This window comes from Montipora capricornis, chromosome 3 (genome assembly GCF_036669925.1).
Source record: "Montipora capricornis isolate CH-2021 chromosome 3, ASM3666992v2, whole genome shotgun sequence".
Taxonomy (NCBI): domain Eukaryota; kingdom Metazoa; phylum Cnidaria; class Anthozoa; order Scleractinia; family Acroporidae; genus Montipora; species Montipora capricornis.
In genome coordinates this window covers 44,098,743-44,116,203 of record NC_090885.1, presented here as the reverse complement: position 1 = coordinate 44,116,203, position 17,461 = coordinate 44,098,743, and the positions used below count along the sequence as shown (strand labels likewise).

Sequence of the window (17,461 nt, the reverse complement as noted above, 5' to 3'; positions counted from 1 at the left end):
TGAATTTGCGAAGCGTTACGGTTGAGATTTCGCGGACACGAGTGACACGAGTGGTCTATCCAGACAACTGGTAAGTCAAATCTTCAGTTTTTATTTATTTTCATTTCTATGTTGTTTTAGGGGGGTGCGTAAGGGTAGCCCGTGGACCCAGTCCGTAGAGGGGTCCATGGACCGGGGGTCAGTGTTTTCGGGTCACCGGAAAATACAAGTGAAATTAATCCTTAATTGCACGAAGGCACATCGCGATAACATGTTTATCACAAAAAAGCGGCAAAATTAATGCCGCGATAAATGACAATCAGCTTAACATGCTTTCATTCGATTAAAGTTCAATTTAATAAATCGATGCTGCCAACAGAAATAGCGTTTAAGTTAATTTCACCAAAACTGCAAATCCAACAAAAGTCACAAAAATTTGCAATTTTCGAGACACAGCAAGGCACAAGGAGATCAATGCAAGAACAACAAAAACAACAAATTTCACAAAACCTGCAAATTCAACAAAAATTATTCTGTTGGTTTTTTTTACTGTGGAGATCTAGATCATTTAGGAACTGGAAGTAACAGTTCCCACAGTGTATGGATTGCAGTTTGTTGGAATTTTTGTGAAATGTGCAATTTTTGGACTTTTTTTCTGGGCGTGCAAATTTTTTGCAATTTTTGGAGTTTTTGTTAAGATTGTTCTGGGTGTGCAATGTTTTGTGAAATTTGTACTTTTTGGAGTTTTTTTGCAATTTTTGTAAAAATTGCAGTTTTTATTTAACTTGTTTTTCCCCAGTTAGGGGATATGTCACAATTTCTTGCAATATTTGTAATTTTTACAAAATTTCCTGCAATCTTTGCCATGGGCATCTACTTTTCACAATTTTCGTTGTTTTTGTTAAAATGGTTCAAGGAAGGATTTTTTGGTGAAATTTGTACTTTTTGGAGCTGCATGCATTTCTGGACACAAGTGAATCTGGAAGAAGATTCAATTGATAACCCATCAGGATAAGTAATCATGCCCTCTTAAATACCTCTGTCTCAGCCCATCAGCATTCAGTAATTTTGCCCCGTATGTGAATAAACTGGATGCTGAATCTACCGGAAAACATGGAAGAGGTGCAGAGGGTATCAATCTGCTACTGATGTGCCTTTTTCTGGTCACAAATTGAAATACTAGTACCTTCGTCAAGAGTCCAATTAGCAAATAAATATTTTTTCATTTGTGCAGTGGGGATGCTGTTGAACAGTATTTTGTAACTTACAAAATTTTTTTTTTATCTGTTTTGCAGGAAAGTGTGCCTATCATTAAATCAAAGATACCAACTTATCAATCAGTGCGTTTATAGCATATGTACGCTCGTCTTAGTATTGAATTACAGTTATAATCTATCACCTGAAACCTACACTGTGCTGCTCTATTATCATGGGTAGACTTTTTTCACAACGTAGTTGTACTTGTATATAATTTCGCTTTTTCAATAGGCCACTTTTGAAATATTGAAATTCAGCTTGATCGAGATGTTTAGAGGACAAAGACAAAGGAAAGTGGATGATATGCTAATATCTTTCAAATTCATTGTAACTTGTTTGTATTGTTTTTGTATGAAATAACCTGCCGTGCTATTAGTTTACAGAATTATTCATCACTGTTTACGTCCCCCTGGATATGTATCAAAGTAATAAAAAGTAAAGGAAATGTAAGATTGGTTGTAGAAAGGATCGTGTTATTGACTTTTTACTGCTAAGTTTTCGGGTTAATTTTGGTTGCGATAAATCCTTCCTTATCGTCAAAAACGTTTTCAAAGCAAAAAATAATTATCTTGCTTTTTCTTGTCTTGAAAACATGCTAAAAGACCAACTTTTCGAAATGAGTGGATTGTAGCGTCACAAAGTGCTTATCAGGAGTACTCGAGAGGGTTTCAGCTTTTGAAATGAAACTGTGTTTAGCGATCAAGTAATGTCGAGTTCAAAATTGTGTGACTGATAGCGAAAATTTCAAGTATCCAAACGTTTCGAATTTATTAGAATTTAATAAAACAGTTATTCCATACGCGATTTCTTGGTATGAGGCTGTTTACAGCCAACACCGCACTGCGCAACTCGTTCGTAATTTACCATGTCACATCCAACGCGTGCTTATAACAAGAATTGTTAAATTAAAATAGCCCTCCGGTTTCCTGTCTCCGTGATTCCTGTGTCTCGGACCTGTCGCAATGGAGGTAAATTACAGGTATTTCAGAAACACGTTTAGAAATGTTAAAAGCCTACCTTAAAAGGCTTTTCGACCGTTTATTTTTGTTATGGATGAATCTCAGTTGAAGGCGGGCCTTTAACTCTGACACAAAACTGTGCGGATTATTAAAGTGGTACTATGATGAAAAAAAAACCGCTTCCTTTATTTTCTTCCTCAGATTTTGAAAGTGTGTTTGCTTAACACCTGACTGGCAAAATTTTGAGCTTTGATGTTTACTCCAAGGCTGTTTACTTTGAGTTTTGGAATTCGCGGTCCGCCATTACTCACGTTTAAACTTTCAGCATGTAAACGCACCATATTACATACGCAAAACGCAAGTTTTAAGTCTTAAAAGTCCAAAACTCCCGTGCTGCATTGCATTCTTATACTACTGAGTATTTGACGTCATTTTCACCTCGATCTACCTCTCTCAACATTTTAAAGCTAGTAATGGCGGACCATTTATTATGAGAATTCCAAGTACACCTTTTTCCAAAATGAATGGCAGCCATTTAGATTTTCTTTTGTTTTTATTCAAATTAAACCTTGAAGCCTCGTTCAAGGCAAAATATTCTTTTGAATTTTAAGCTTAACAACGAGGCATCAAGGGCTAATTTGAATAACAACAATCTTATTTGAATGGCGGCCATCTTGGAAAAAGGTGTATAAACAGGTGTCTTTAAAATCCAAAGAAAAAGAAGAATTGATTTTTTTGGTCATAGTACTGTACCACTTTAAACCTTGACGATGCAACCCGTTTGCCATCCTCGTTTCCAGGCACTTTCAATTTATCTCCCACCCAAGAGGGGAGGGGTTGGGAGATGCAACAGTGGCACACCGAGTTCAAAACACATTTACGACATGTAATGAACGTCTATGGCTAGCGTTCTGGTTTAAGAAAAAACAAAAACTTTCCTAAGTAAAATACTTAACTTTTATGTGCTGATGGTATATATTAAATCTACGATTGATTGTAAAATTCATGGTTGAAAGATACCAAGGTTAAAGAGGTTTTGCTATCAAATATCACGCCCTAGTACTGAACTAAGGAAAATTCAAAAAATGATTTTCCAGAGGGAAAATATACAATACATTTCAAGATTACGAAATAAATGACGTGCTTTTTGGGCACTTGCAGACCCGGCACATTGCATGCGATTCTTTGACTTTTTACGATGTTTCACAGATCCTGAACACACCATAACACATGGCCTCCCCTGCTCCGTCAATAGCCTCATTTAATTGTTCCCTTGGCACCCTCTCCACAAAGATACGAGCACTTCGATCCGAACCCTTTCTTGTGTACAAGACACACAGAATCTTATTTAATTCACCAAGCAAATCCCTGATCCCCAGACGGATCTTAATCTCAGTTCTCGAGCTGTCTTCCTCGCCAATAAACTTGTAAAAGGCGTTCTGGTCATTGAAAAACGTTGCGTTGCGCACAGCAAGGACACTGTTTGAGCGAGCCCACATATCACTACGGCTGCCCAAGAAGTCATCGTCATCTTCATATTCATCGTCAGCGTCGTGTTGGCTATCTAAGTCACCTTCGGTTGAACAACGAGAAGTTGAACGTGAGGACGAACCTAAAAATGTAATGAAAATATTGATATGTAAGTTTGCTAAAATGGAAAAATGGGAGGAAAAATAAATGAATCATATGATATTGCTTGCATATTAAAGTGCACTCTCCTAAATATCTGATAAGGTAACCTGACCATTTCGCTACAAGTGTGATCGACAAAATTCCCCACTCGAAAAATTATAGCATGTTACAACAAGTGTGGCTCAGTGGGATTGTTTAGGTAGATGGTGACAACAGGTTTCTATTCACTTTTAACCCCAGACGCAAGAAAATTGAGTTAAAAGAAGCGCAGACGTCAAGTCACAGCTACTCCTCTATAAATACCAGGTTACAGATGCACGCGAGAAGTTTTAAGAACACGAGACAACCGAAAGAGTTGGTCGCGGCGCAGCAGTTGGAAAGATGTCAAACAAGTTTCAGTTGATGATTGAATCATTAAAAGTTCTTTTTTATAACCCATCGACATCCAAACCGGCCGAAACCGGCCGAAACCGGTCAGACTTAGTATTTTACTGTCTAACGCCAGACGATTTTACTCGTCAATGGGGAACCCCTGGGAGTCAATGGGTTAAACAAAACATATATCCTCATTGCCTTAGTAACAACACTTAAACTAGTTATCGATTAGTACACACGGCACTATGATTGTGCGTTTAATAAAGCCACAGCAAGTAAGTCTATCCAGGCCATGTCTAAACTGTTGGTTACCCATGTATGTTTTCTTCCAAACATCAGCATTTTATGGAAATTCTCATATTAACGAGTTACTAGACTCAAATAAATCTTGATGCAATTATTTTCTCACAAAACATGTGAAACATTCAATTTGCAAGACCAATGCACCATTTCCTCTAGACATAGAGGGATTTTTTTCAGCGCTTCAAAAACACTTTCCCTAAGCAACAAAATCTTGGGTAAGATTTTGCTTTGTACAGTGAGTCTACATTTTGACAGGAAATATGCAGTACGGGCCTATTGTCACCAAGGAATTACACTCTATCACTCTTCCACACCTACCGATATTATGGGTGTTTTGCACTAATATTACACAATGTCCACCCACCCCACCCTCCCATACACACAGGAAACAAAAAAAAATCATCCAAGGAAATGTTTTCCAATGAAAAATTGATGTGAAAGTCGGCGCTTTAAATCAACCGAAAAAGTTAAAGGTTCTTTGCATGGACCGTTGAAGTTCAACGGTTCGTTTCGGAGTTTTTATAGCACTGAATATGATTGTCGTTGTAGGCCGTGCAGTAGCTGAAAATCGTTGCTTGATAATTTTTCTTTAGTGAACCAATAGATACTTTTTCCTGGAATTTACGAATCTGAAAAATTCTCTCTCACTCCTTCGAATAAGAAAATATAAAAACCTTGCAAGAGAGAAGACATAACCAAATACATACTTTGACTGCCATGGGTCATAACTGAAATATCATCGATCCTAATGTCTGGCGGTGTTATGCTATTGATGTACACCTTCCCTTTCTCTCCTTTAGCGTTGCCAATGAAAACTGTTTCATCTCGGTTCCTTGTCTCCTTTGGTGCTTGTTGCCTTAAGAGCGGTGGTGGCGCGAGGCAGATAATCAGTCCATGGTCTAACATATACTGACCTTAAACGCAACAGAAAATAAATTACACTTTGTCTTGCATTTGTCTCTGACTGAACCTCCTTTCATGGTAATCTGTAGGCTTCAGGGTATTCAATAAAACACTTGCCTTTTCTAGGGAAATAATTTCCACATTGCAAAAACAATCCGTAAATGAACAGTAGGACGTCAACAGAAACTACACAATCTTCAACTCTGGGTTTGTAAAAGACACTACAGAACGGGACGCCACATTTACAACGGCGATCTGCAATAGACCTTTTCGGCAAAACGTTGCATGCTGGGTGATCAGGATAAAGTGCATGATGAACTTACAGACTTCGGAGTAAGAGTCACTGATCAAAGTTTTACTTTTACGAAAAATGTCTTGATGAAATCAAGGTGAGTGGTTGATTCTATGCTTATTTACCACCATGAACTGGGTATAAGCTATTCGAGTACGTGAAATGAAGAAAATTTATAAACACGCCGAAGTGTGGGCAAAAAATTTCTTCTAGAGTCAATTTCATCACTTTTCGAATTATCTGTTTTCTCTCAGATGGAAGATATCAATGACTCTATGGCTTTGGATGATTTTCTGGAGAGCACTGGCAAAAAAATAGGTACGCATTGCGTACGTGTGGTAGTGCAGTAACACAGCGCTGTATTATTGTATAACTGAGCTGCGTTTTGTCTTTGCGTAATATGTAGCTCTAATAGTTCACGATATTGTTTTTGTGCCGTATATCATTATAGTTCCATGGTAGATGTGTTAGGTAAATAGCCCCCTGACAAGACATGTGGTTAGTAGTAAAATACTAAACCCACAAAGATTGAAGAAAATAAAAGGAAGTCGAGAAGCATTGGCTTCGAGGCTGACATGTTGATCATTTCCAAGTTCCCTTAAAACTTGCTTTTCACCACAAGGTTAACCGTGCACTCTGAGCTTCTGACAGCTTTTTAATACAAATGTTCATTGAAGTTTATCCCTGTCGGGCGGGATTAGTATTTGGATGGGTGACCTCAAAATATACGACTCGTCAGAAACATAGGACCAAAAATTCTATTTTAACGCTCAAAAATGCGAACTAAGAAAAGTACAGATTTTGTTAGCCTGTTTCATGCAAAAAAATATTGATGCAAGAGTAAATAAATATTGATACACTGATTTTGGGAAGAGCAGAGGGACGTTTTCAAGGATCGATCGAGAATAAAATATTTTGCCATCAGCAACAAAATTTACGATATGAAAACAACTTAAATTTTTAACAGAGAAATATGAAAGGTTACCATCAGCGAAAAATATTTTGGGAGATTTTTGCTACGTTCAATTTTTCTATGGTAGTTTTGGCTGCACAAGTAAATCGCAAAATCGACGGCATCAGATCGAATTCAGCGGGCGCCGTGATCAAGTTACCTGGCAAGTTTACTCGCTAAACAAAGGATACTTCTGTGTCAAAATAATGCCAAGACACCGGGTTTTTTTTTTGTTAGTTTGCTTTTTTTTCTTTCAAGTGTTTTAAAGATTGACAAGAAATGTGCGAATTCAACACAAAGATCACAATCACCCAACTCTTGAGGTTGACCATTGTTTCTGCAAAGTCAAACTTTACTCTCCTAGACGCGGTTATTTATCATCAGGTAATTCCATGGTTTTTGGAAATAGCAGCTGCTTTGTTTTTCATCAGCGTCACGAATTCTTGCCGATTTTGGGGCTCATTTTGTTGAAACTGAAGCACGCTTCCAAGAGACATGTTTATGTTCGTGAGTTATGCACGCACTGCGGGCCTATTGTCACCACGGACTTACACTCTACAACCCGGTGACATAGTGTGTAGTGCACTGTAAATGCACTACCACAAAACAAAACAGTAATACAACTACAGCAAGATTGCATTTTCCCGATAAGCCCAATATTTTGTGACGTCAGGAGGCCATGGAAAGAAAAAAAACTTAACACATTACTTTGTCTACTCATGTGTTTTTGACTCGCTAAATCAGATATGGCCGCTACTGGTTACGCCCTCCTGAAAGCGGTAATCAGTTGACTGTCAGCAGCGACTGACTCCACAGGACAGCTCACCTAATTCAATCCCCGTTTCAGTATCTGTAGTCCCAACACATACTCCAAAGTCCTTCAGATCATTTTTACGCACATAATTTTCCACCCACTCGACAAGCTGAGCTCCGGTGAAACACTTGCGAATGCTGTGCAAGTCTTCGCGCAAAGCCTGGAAAATGAAGTCTGCGGGAGCATTAGCACTAGCATGATGTGAACTGCTGCTGATCGACGAGGAACGCTCATCTGTTCGATTATGTGACTGTATTTTAGAAACCTGGAATTAAAAACAAAAAGCTAACATTTAAAACTGAAACGGATTAAATTGCTTTTCACCAGCCGTGAAATTCGGTAAACGAAGCTTGACACCACAATTGCGAACAACAATCGTAGACACAAACATCTTCGTACAATAACTGCTCCCTACAATCTCTACATTACAAAACGATTCACAGTGCAGCCGAAACTATTCGTGGCCTGTAGCTTTATCAAACGAAACCTGTATCCAAATATTTAGGTTGGGCTACGACCCTTTTTTCTGAAAGACGAACTTTTAACATGTTTTTGAGAGGGGAGAAAATAAAAATACAAATTTCATGCTTTGAGACGCCTTCTTCTTTAAGATTCAGGCTTGCTTACGTCATCGTAAAATATCTCCGACGCTTCAAAAAGACTGAAGTTGCACCGCAATTCTTTATTGGAGAAAACTTTCTCACCTGTTTGTTCAGGGAGTTGTACATGGTAATCAGGTTTTTTGTTGGACTAGTGTATAGTTGTGTATCCTTCACTGTGGATCCCTTAAAGGTATAAATGAAAGCCTGTGAGTACCTCTTTCATCTATCTCATCTATTTTCTCCTTAATTTTCGTAGCGTTTCCCCTTAATCTGTGCCATGTAGCTGCAATGACAAACATCTGAATGACTTTTGATGCTCTGTATAGCAGAAGTCCATGCGATATCATGTTTCATAATCAGAGTGAAAAAAGAAAATGCCCTTTCGAAACCTTACTAATTTTGGTTCCCACAGTTATATCCATGCATTGGAATCTTATGCAGCAAAATGATTTTACATCAACATCCAGCACAACCCGAACGATTTAAAAGCGATCACTGGCAACACCCAGCAGAATTCACTGTCAAGAAAGGCTGACACTCTCAACGTCAGCTCGCAAATCTTTCTTATTCGTGTTCTCACGGTTGGACTGGAACGAACAAGCGATCAAGTCGCATGCGCCGGGGGAAATAGTTTGCATCTGGAAAAGATTTCCCCGCTTTAGCCTCTCCTTCATGCTCGATTTCAGTGCAACCATGACAATACGAATAAGGACCTTTCTCAACCCGTTTGATAAAACCAAATTTTCGAACTCCTTTACATTATGGCGCTGTCGCTCTTTTTCAAAGAACTCATCCAGTTAATACCAATGCAACCTACCAAGGCAGCAGCCATTTTATCACATCCTAAGCCAATCCCTTCCGCGTGAAAAAACTCCATCAGATACTACGCAATGTAAAATGAAATGATAAATGGTTACTACATAAATTACAAAAGTAAAACGTGTCAACGAAGTGAATTTTAACTCAGTACTAATACATTTTAAACCCAAAAAGACGACCGTATAATAATTTAAACCAAAGCTAAAATCTTTGTCCCCCGATGTAAAGGAATCCGGAATCCAGCAAATGTGAGGCTTTGGAATGCGGAATCCATGGCTCGGGATCCGGGGGCTGGGGGATCTGGAATCCGAGAGCTAAAATACGAAAATTCATCACTTATGGCTAAAAAGATTTGTTACCGCTACAGCTTGTAAGAGGACTTTGCTATGCTCCGATGCCAAAGACCCTTTTCTCACCAAACAGCTACACTCTTCCTTGAACGTCTAAAAATTCGGAGAAAACTTTAGTAAAATGTTTAAAGTATGTTCCCCAACGTATATACATCTTATTCGATGGTTTAACATATAATAGGCGCGGATATTTTGGGAGTTGCGTAGTATTTATCCGAGCCCCGCAGGGGCAAGGAAAAATACCAGCAATGAGCAAAATGTTTTCCATTAATCATCGCTTCTGCAAATGCCAAGTATTTGTGCTATCAAAAGGTTCATCAGGAATCTTCCCTTATTTCGCTCTAAAATAAATTAAATTGTTTAAACTGAACTACGGATATCATATTTCCATCATTTTCATTGGCTCGCCGGACTCAGGCTATCAGTTCATATACCCTATGTAACTAATATGGTCAAGGAACGCGTCAGCAATAAAGCGAGATGAAAACATTCTTGCAGCTCTGAGAAAAAATGGCCGACAAAAACCGTTTTGGACCGGAATTGACCGAGGCAGAAATCGATGCTTTAGTCGACAATACACGGAAGAGTTGTTGATCGTGGAGTTTTTAACAAAACAATTATTCTCCTCGGGCTTGCTGGATATAAAACGATTATAACTAACGTACGCGCCTCGTTGGTGATCCATCACTTTATACCCAGCGCGCCCTCGTAGAATAATTGTTAAATATTCTTGAAATTTCGGACAAAAGTGAAAGGAAAGGAACTTTACTCAAGTGTCAGTCTTCTAGCGCTGGAGCACTAATTGGGAAAACTGTACACTGAAATCCACAAATTAACGCAAATCAAATCAAAGTCTGATTTGATCAGACTGTCCGACCCGAGCTACTCCTTGCTTTGGATTCAAACTTCAAATAAAATAAATGAATATAATGACCTGCTCCCAACTGAGTGGCTTCATATCTCAGTTGGGAAGTCAGCAGTGCACCCATATCCCAGAAGTTAAGAGTTCAAATCCCGTTGAAGCCACCTGAATTAGCCAATATCAAAAATACCATAATACTCTTTGTTTGTCCCTCCAAATTTTGCATAAGCATTGTTTTTATTTTATATTGGGACTTACAATGGTCCCAAGAGAAACGAGAAACAATGCTTATGCAAAATTTTTGAGGGACAAAAAGAGTATTATGGTATTGTTGATATTGGCTAATTGCTGAGTTGTATAGAAGAGACAATTGCGTAAATTGTCCTGATAAGTGCAAGGATCACTTCTCCCTTTCGATTCATAACTTTAAGCGTAAATGTAGTCTCGCATTAGAACCAAGTAGAAGGAAAGCAGAGTACTCTAAACATCTATGCTTGCTGCGTCAAACCTTGTTAGGTAATTGACATCAATGTGCCCTACATGCGCGCTACTGATTCAAACGGTCCTAACTCCGGGATTCATACTTCTCCGCGCTAAATAATTTGCCGTTAGAACTGCATATGTATAACCAGGCTTGCCGAAGCTTCTAATAAATCATTACACAGCTACTTCGCCTCGGCGAAAACTGTGAGTTTGATAAATGTTCACTCGACGTCGCCAACCAGGATAAGTTAATTGCACACTGATCGTCTACTTCCCTCCATATGCTGCTGATACGAGAGAAAAAAAGACTTGTTGTCAGCTGAGTCGTGTCAACTCTACTTGACTTGGAATTTTGCATGTTGCTGCCACTACCGCAGTGGGAAACCCACGCGGAGAACACCAGCGCCTCTTCGAGAAGTTCCCACAGTGCTTAGCAGCGACATTAGAGGACTGAAGGATTTCCAACTACAGCTCAGATAACCAGCACAACTCACAGCACAGATTCATGCTCTAATTTTGGCGTCACCCCTGGCAAGGATTGTGTTCAAGGAATTCAGAAAATGAAACCACCTAGCACTGACAAAGAAGCGGCTGAACAACACAGAGGGTCGTTTTGTTCCTATCTCAGCCACCATGACTGACCCCATACGTCCCCTTACACAAAGGACACTATCTGGTCATGGGGCAATGAGGAAGCCGAGGTCTAAACGTGTGCAACCTTGTTTCTAGTGACATTTTACTTGCCCTCTCATCTCAATCTAGGATGCAGCATGTGTTGTCATCTATAGCGACTCTTACCGAAAAACACTCATCCTACCTGCTGCCTTTGCCAGCAAGTGACTTTCGCCAGTCGTACAGCGCTACAGTCAAATTGAGAAAGAATCTCACTTCTACATTAATGATGATCTGTTAATTAATGGTAGTCGACGACCAAACCCCTCATTGACCGGAGTACTTTTATATTATCCCTTCTTATCCTCTCTTACGTAGGATCCAAAAACGCCAAATATCCAGCGAAGTATCTTAACTCTTTCCTTTTTCTACAACGACAGAGCAAGAAAATTCGTCGTTGATTTGAGCAGAAAGCAGTTATGCAAATCAACACCCAAAGGGTACTGAAGAGGAACTAGTGAATTCCAGTGAAGAGCGTTTAGATCCCATAACAATTGCGGATATAGAGGGTTTAAAACTTGATTTGCTTATTTTGCAGAGAAAGGTAGACATTAACACCGGTTTACTTTCGCGATTAAATCGTCAAAGCCAAGATGATCTTACTGCCAACGCTGAGCTTCACATGTACAGAGAGAGGTGTGATAAATTGATAACAAAGAAGGATCGTGAAATCGAAGAACTAGAGGAGATATGTTTATTGATTGAAAGTCGCTGTAGGTCCTTGGAGCATGGAAAGGATTTACTTAGACTTGCGCTAAGGCTTGTTGCTCAAGATAGAAGTGGAGATGATTCTCATTAGCAAGAAGGTTGCTGGCATCAAGTACATCATTCGCGACACACGAAAGCGGGGAGAGATGCACACAACGATCCAAAAATGTTCAACGTTAAGACCTTTGTAACTCGCAACAGATTTGAGCCTATCAGCGATGATGAGGATGCCAGCAATGAAATAACGTATCCAACAAATCGTGGTCACTCAACGACTGAAGTAAATCGTCAAGACAAAAAGTCAAAATTTAACCGAACTGGAAAGAAAAATTCAAAGGGAAGTGCCTCTATACCTCGCCATAACACCGTGGGATATAGAACAGAATGGCATTAACTCCGAACACAGACAGGAAAACAATCCCTCACGTACCACCGTAATCGCTGGTGATTCCATTCTCAAGCATCTAAATGCCCATAAGATGTCCAAAGATAACAACAAAGTTAAAGTTGCTACCTTTGCAGGCTGCACCAATAGAGACATCAAGCCTATCATTATTCATGTTGGCACAAACAGCCTTCGTGATAGTGAGAGTCCATCTGCCTGTTCTGACGAAATTATTAACCTTGCGAGTTCGATTAAGAGAGATGCAACAGACACAGATGTGGTTCTGTCGAGTCTAACAGCCCGATCTGATAACGGGTAGTTTGCAATTCAAGTGGAGGACGTTAATTCAACCTTAAGGGATTTTTGCTGCCAAAACCAATGGAAGATCATTACCCACTCCAACATTGTTGCTGATAATCATCTCAATCGTAGTGGTCTCCATTTAAATAGAATAGGAACTGCGGATCCGCAAACTACTTTGACAATGTTATAACGAAATTCGTTGTCAATAACAGGACAGACGCATGAAAAACTGACATCAATTTGTTAAAGGCCCACCTTCGCCCAAAAGTCATTGCGGTCGTTTGTTTTTGTTTTTCAAATGACGACTTGTCCAAATACGTGATGTGAATGGCTAAAGGCACTCAGGCGAATCACGCGGGTAACAACATGTCAGTTATTTAGGTAATTTCGTGTTGCACGAAATTCAGTCACGGTGCGCAATGACTTTTGGGCGAATGTGGGTCTTTAATTTTCTCGCATCGATGGGTTACGATATATTCTTAACTATGGTGCTCGGCGCGCGCGGAGCTCCGCTGTTACTCTCCAAGAACTTCTTGCTTTACTTGAAACTGGGGAACTATGCCAACGCCCCACAAGGAACTAACGAACTTTCTCAGAAACATAGGATAGAATAGAACAGTTAATCTGTTTCTAACCGTTGAACCCGATAAACCAGTGAAAGTAAAGCTCATGAAGTGGTCATTTCTCCTGAGTAGTCTACGAAGTTTCTTGAGGTCAATAATACCTACATTTTTGACATGATGGTTAACAAAGTTCCATACCACTGAACCTCGATATACAAGCGAGTCTTTTACCAACCTAGCATTGAATCTAGGTGTCGTGATTGCTTCTTGATCTCTTAGTGAATAGCTAAAATCCCGTCTTATGAATAAGCTATTAATTAGACACTCAGGTAGTGAGACTTTACTTGCTCTATAAAATAGTTTAAATATTTGAAATTTGTAATCTAAACTGATCTTATCCCATCCTGCAATGTTGAGAGCTTCACTAGATGCCGTATCTTTGGATAAGCTGTAAACAATTTTTGCTGCTCTACAGTGAAGTTTCTCAATTGAGTACAGAAGATCTGAATTTGTACACGAACCCCATGAAATAATACCATACTTGATAAGTTGTAAGTTTGGGGTGCAGGGATGGCGCAGTGGTGAGAGCACTCGCCTCCCACCAATGTGGCCCTGGTTCGATTCCGGGACTCGGCGTCGTGGGTTGAGTTGTTGGTTCTCTACTCTGCACCGAGACGTTTTCTGCGGGTACTCCGGCTTCCCCTCTCCTCAAAAACAAACATTTGACTTGATTGGCGTCAATTGTTAATTTCAGTTGACAGTGTCCCCAGTTAGCGCTCCTGCGCTAGAACGACTGGACACTTAAATAAAGTTCCTTTTCTTTGCTTTAAGGTAATATAACACTAAAATAGAACTTTAAAAGGACATTTTTGGGCAAAAACCTTGAGCGCTTTAATAAGTCTCTTTTGTTTGCAAAGTTTTTCTTTAGTTCTAGCATATGACGTCCACGATCATTCCAAAAAGACGAGATTTCGTGACATAGCTCAATACCGATTTACCCAAAATTACTGGAGGTAGTGGTCTTATAATGGCTTGTGTACTAATTAACATAAATTCACTCTTAGCCACCTGTAGACCTCATGTAGCTCTCTGTTTAAAGAAGCAATCGCTGCGTCTGCAGAGTCTCCGATGCAGACGTATCGTCCGCGTACATAAACAGAGATCCCATGGTTATCAAACAAACAAAATAGGGTCTAAAACAGATCCCTGTGGTATTCCAGTTGTAACTGGTAACATGTCAGATTTGACTCCATTAAGCACAGTGAACTGCATTCTACCGCTCAAGAAGTTCCCTAATCCAATCAAGCAACACACCCGTAATACCAAAATTATATTTTAGCTTTTTCCCTTAGATTTCGTGTGATACGCTGTCAAACGCTATTCTGAAGTCCACAGAAGCTACTGCGACAACATTACCGGAGTCAAATGCTTTCCTCCATATTTTTGTCACATGTGACAATGAAGAGCGCAGTCGATTAGCCGCGTCAGTAAGCCCATTGCTTCTCTGCGATAAACTGATTGTCGACAAAAGCGTGCTGCACCAGTCAATCTTTTATTTCTGCTTCCAGGACCTCACTTGGTACGCTTAAAAGGGACACAGGTCGATAATTTCCAAAGTCTGTTTCATCATCCTTTTTGAAAAGCGGAGTTAATAGAGCAGTCTTCCACGAGGAAAAGACAGTTCTTCGTTCAATGCTGTAATTTATAAAGGTTGACCAATGCTGGTGCTTTCCTGCCAATTTGAGAAGTTAGGCGAGATGTCATCCGGTCCAACGGACTTATTACTCTTGAATTTATTTATCTTTTCTTCAACAGAACGGTTTGTAATTGAAATAGGGCTTTTAGGTGGTAATATAGAGGTGACGCTACTTTGTCGTGTTGCCATTTACTGAGGCGAGCTGCCGTGGCATTGGTAGTGACTTAATTAAGTTCTCACCGATCCCCGAAAAGTATCTTTTCTCTTTCTTCCATTAAAGCATAACTGCCATCTGCTCTCTTAAGGGGGCCTATTGTTCTGTTACGTGCTGAGCGATTTGTAGCTTTGTTATCCAGTAAGCACTAGATTTCTTTACTTCTTCAAACATATTGGTAAAGTAGGATGCTTTAGCTCTTCGCAAAGCAGACGTTTTTAGCCAAGCTTTTTCTAAGGTGGCACTAATAATATCGAAGAATTCACTGGCGTCTGACGATCTGTAGATTACTGAAAACAACACCGAAGAACTTGGAAATTTGACTTAAAGCCACTCTGCTTCGATATTTTGTGTGAGAAGATCTTTACGATGAGTAGCGTGCAAATGCTCCCCGTAATACAATAAGCATCCTTCTCCTTTTCGACCTTTCCTACCTAATCTTACGAACTTCATTCCGGGAATTTATATTTCCGAATCGTGCACTTTTTTGTCAAGATGTGTCTCGGTGATTGCAAGAAATTCAAATTTACACAGTTGTTGGAGGCACCTAAGTTCCTCGATCTTCTTTCTTAGACCACACGCATTCAAGTGCGCTAATATGACGCCTCTATTGGAAGTCCCACATTCCAACTATTTCACAAAATCAGATAGGCCATCGCCACAGGTCGTTATTTCTTGCTCGTCCTGTTCTAAGTCAATGGCCGCTTCAAACCTGTCATATACATCATCGAAAGGTAGTTCATCCATTAACTCTCTCGAACAACACATAGAGCAAGTCCACCGTTTGCTGGCGAGTTGACCGAATTCTGCGGGTTTCACAGCAGCACATCTCATATGATACCAATTAGAACACGAAGCACAACATAAAACATAGGGCACTTGGCATTCACCAAATAGATAAAGTGCTGTTGCTGCAAAGACGTCATGCCAACAAGTTATCAAACGGTTTGATCTAAGACCCCTTACAGTGTCGAAGAAAGCGAGATAGCGTTAAACTTGTGCGAGAGGATGCTCGCCTGTTGCGAAGTGTTTCTATGGTCACATAAAGAAAGGTACTGTTCCAATAAGAAGGGCTGAGCAAACCAGGACTCCGTTTCAAGATCCATTCCAAGCGTCTATGTCAGCTGTGGTTCAAATTTTTTCTTGGTTTAAGTTTTTCAAACCTGTTCAATTTTCATTTTTCTTTGTCTAATTACATCATCGTAATTTGAGGCAAAGGAAAATCAAAATCGAACTGGTTTTTAAAAGTTTGAACCAAAACATGTGCACTGCTATGAGGAATACTGAACTTTCTAAGGAGGGACCGATGCGACAATGGAATCTCCCTAGTTATCTGAAAGATGTTATTGCCAAGATTTCCTTTATTATTCCCTCTTCTAGTTTGTGCCAGTTTAACCCAGCGTGTTCTTTCGTCCCCTAGGTTGTTCATCATTCCTTGAAAATAGGAATGTTGTATCTACACACACTGCGAGCTACTAAGCATGGAAAAACCCCGACATAAACATGTGCTTGCTGCCATGCCATCCATAAGACAGGCATATCTTTTTGTGTTATGTTGACTCGGGATACATCACGTACCATGCCATGCATTTATCTGTACTTACCTTCGCCACTGAAACCCAGATTTCCGTGAGAAGTTTGTTGAAGCAATCTGGATACAGTACACTGTTAAACCTACGACACTCGCAAGTCAAAAAATCCATGGCCGGTTTTAGACGTTTTCTGATAGTGTATCTTGGAAGATTCAGGTTTAGTAAAGAACTCAAAACTTGATTGAACGACTTGCTTATCTGAAACAAGAAAAGTACACAATAACTCTGGAATATGATGACTGTTTCCTCTTTAAAAATGAAAAAAAAAAAAAAACCATTCGATTTCCAGATGATCCTATCTAAACAAGCTCATGGTGCTTTTCACAAAATGGCCAACGAACATCTTTACCATGAGCGACAGACTACATTTGCGTCCACATCATTGAAGAAGCTTATGTCATGCATTCACTGTTCCCAAGAGTCCATTTGCAAGAGATGTTAATACCACAAAACGAAATCAGCAGCAAGATAAAGATTCTCCGATCATCAAAACATCTCAGCTGTGAAAACCTTAGGAGACAAAGGCAAGCCGATCCCCGGCAACTAAACACAGCAATAAAATTACAAATCATTCACCAAGTAGCGGTGAATAGTGTTGGCAAAGCTGTGAGGCTTTCTGCAACACCGCGAGGCGGACAATTGTTCTTGTTTGCACGAGACAAGCTGGGTATCTAGGCGACTCAGAGCACTCCTACTCAGAGGGTGCAAATTACGTACTCTCAGATGGCGTGAAAGGAACGATTTAC

At 39.8% G+C, this 17,461-nt stretch overlaps 2 protein-coding genes across 2 annotated transcripts in view; one reads left to right on the top strand and one right to left on the bottom strand.

Moving 5' to 3' along the window:
- Positions 1–1,686, top strand: part of LOC138043238 (PACRG-like protein) — a 26,105-nt gene extending 24,419 nt beyond the window's left edge. Inside the window, exon 7 of the mRNA XM_068889403.1 lies at positions 1,275–1,686. Within this exon, the coding sequence (XP_068745504.1) occupies positions 1,275–1,331 (57 nt within the window). The 3' untranslated portion in view covers positions 1,332–1,686. The remainder of the gene's footprint in view (positions 1–1,274) is intronic.
- Positions 1,687–3,134: 1,448 nt separating this feature from the next.
- LOC138043237 (uncharacterized) overlaps positions 3,135–17,461 on the bottom strand; it is a 50,180-nt gene continuing 35,853 nt past the window's right edge. Inside the window, exons 18-24 of the mRNA XM_068889402.1 lie at positions 16,728–16,913; positions 9,247–9,330; positions 8,886–8,951; positions 8,171–8,251; positions 7,479–7,731; positions 5,213–5,419; positions 3,135–3,807 (exon numbers count right to left, since the gene is read on the bottom strand). Coding sequence (XP_068745503.1) covers positions 3,389–3,807; positions 5,213–5,419; positions 7,479–7,731; positions 8,171–8,251; positions 8,886–8,951; positions 9,247–9,330; positions 16,728–16,913 — 1,296 coding nt within the window. The 3' untranslated portion in view covers positions 3,135–3,388. The remainder of the gene's footprint in view (positions 3,808–5,212; positions 5,420–7,478; positions 7,732–8,170; positions 8,252–8,885; positions 8,952–9,246; positions 9,331–16,727; positions 16,914–17,461) is intronic.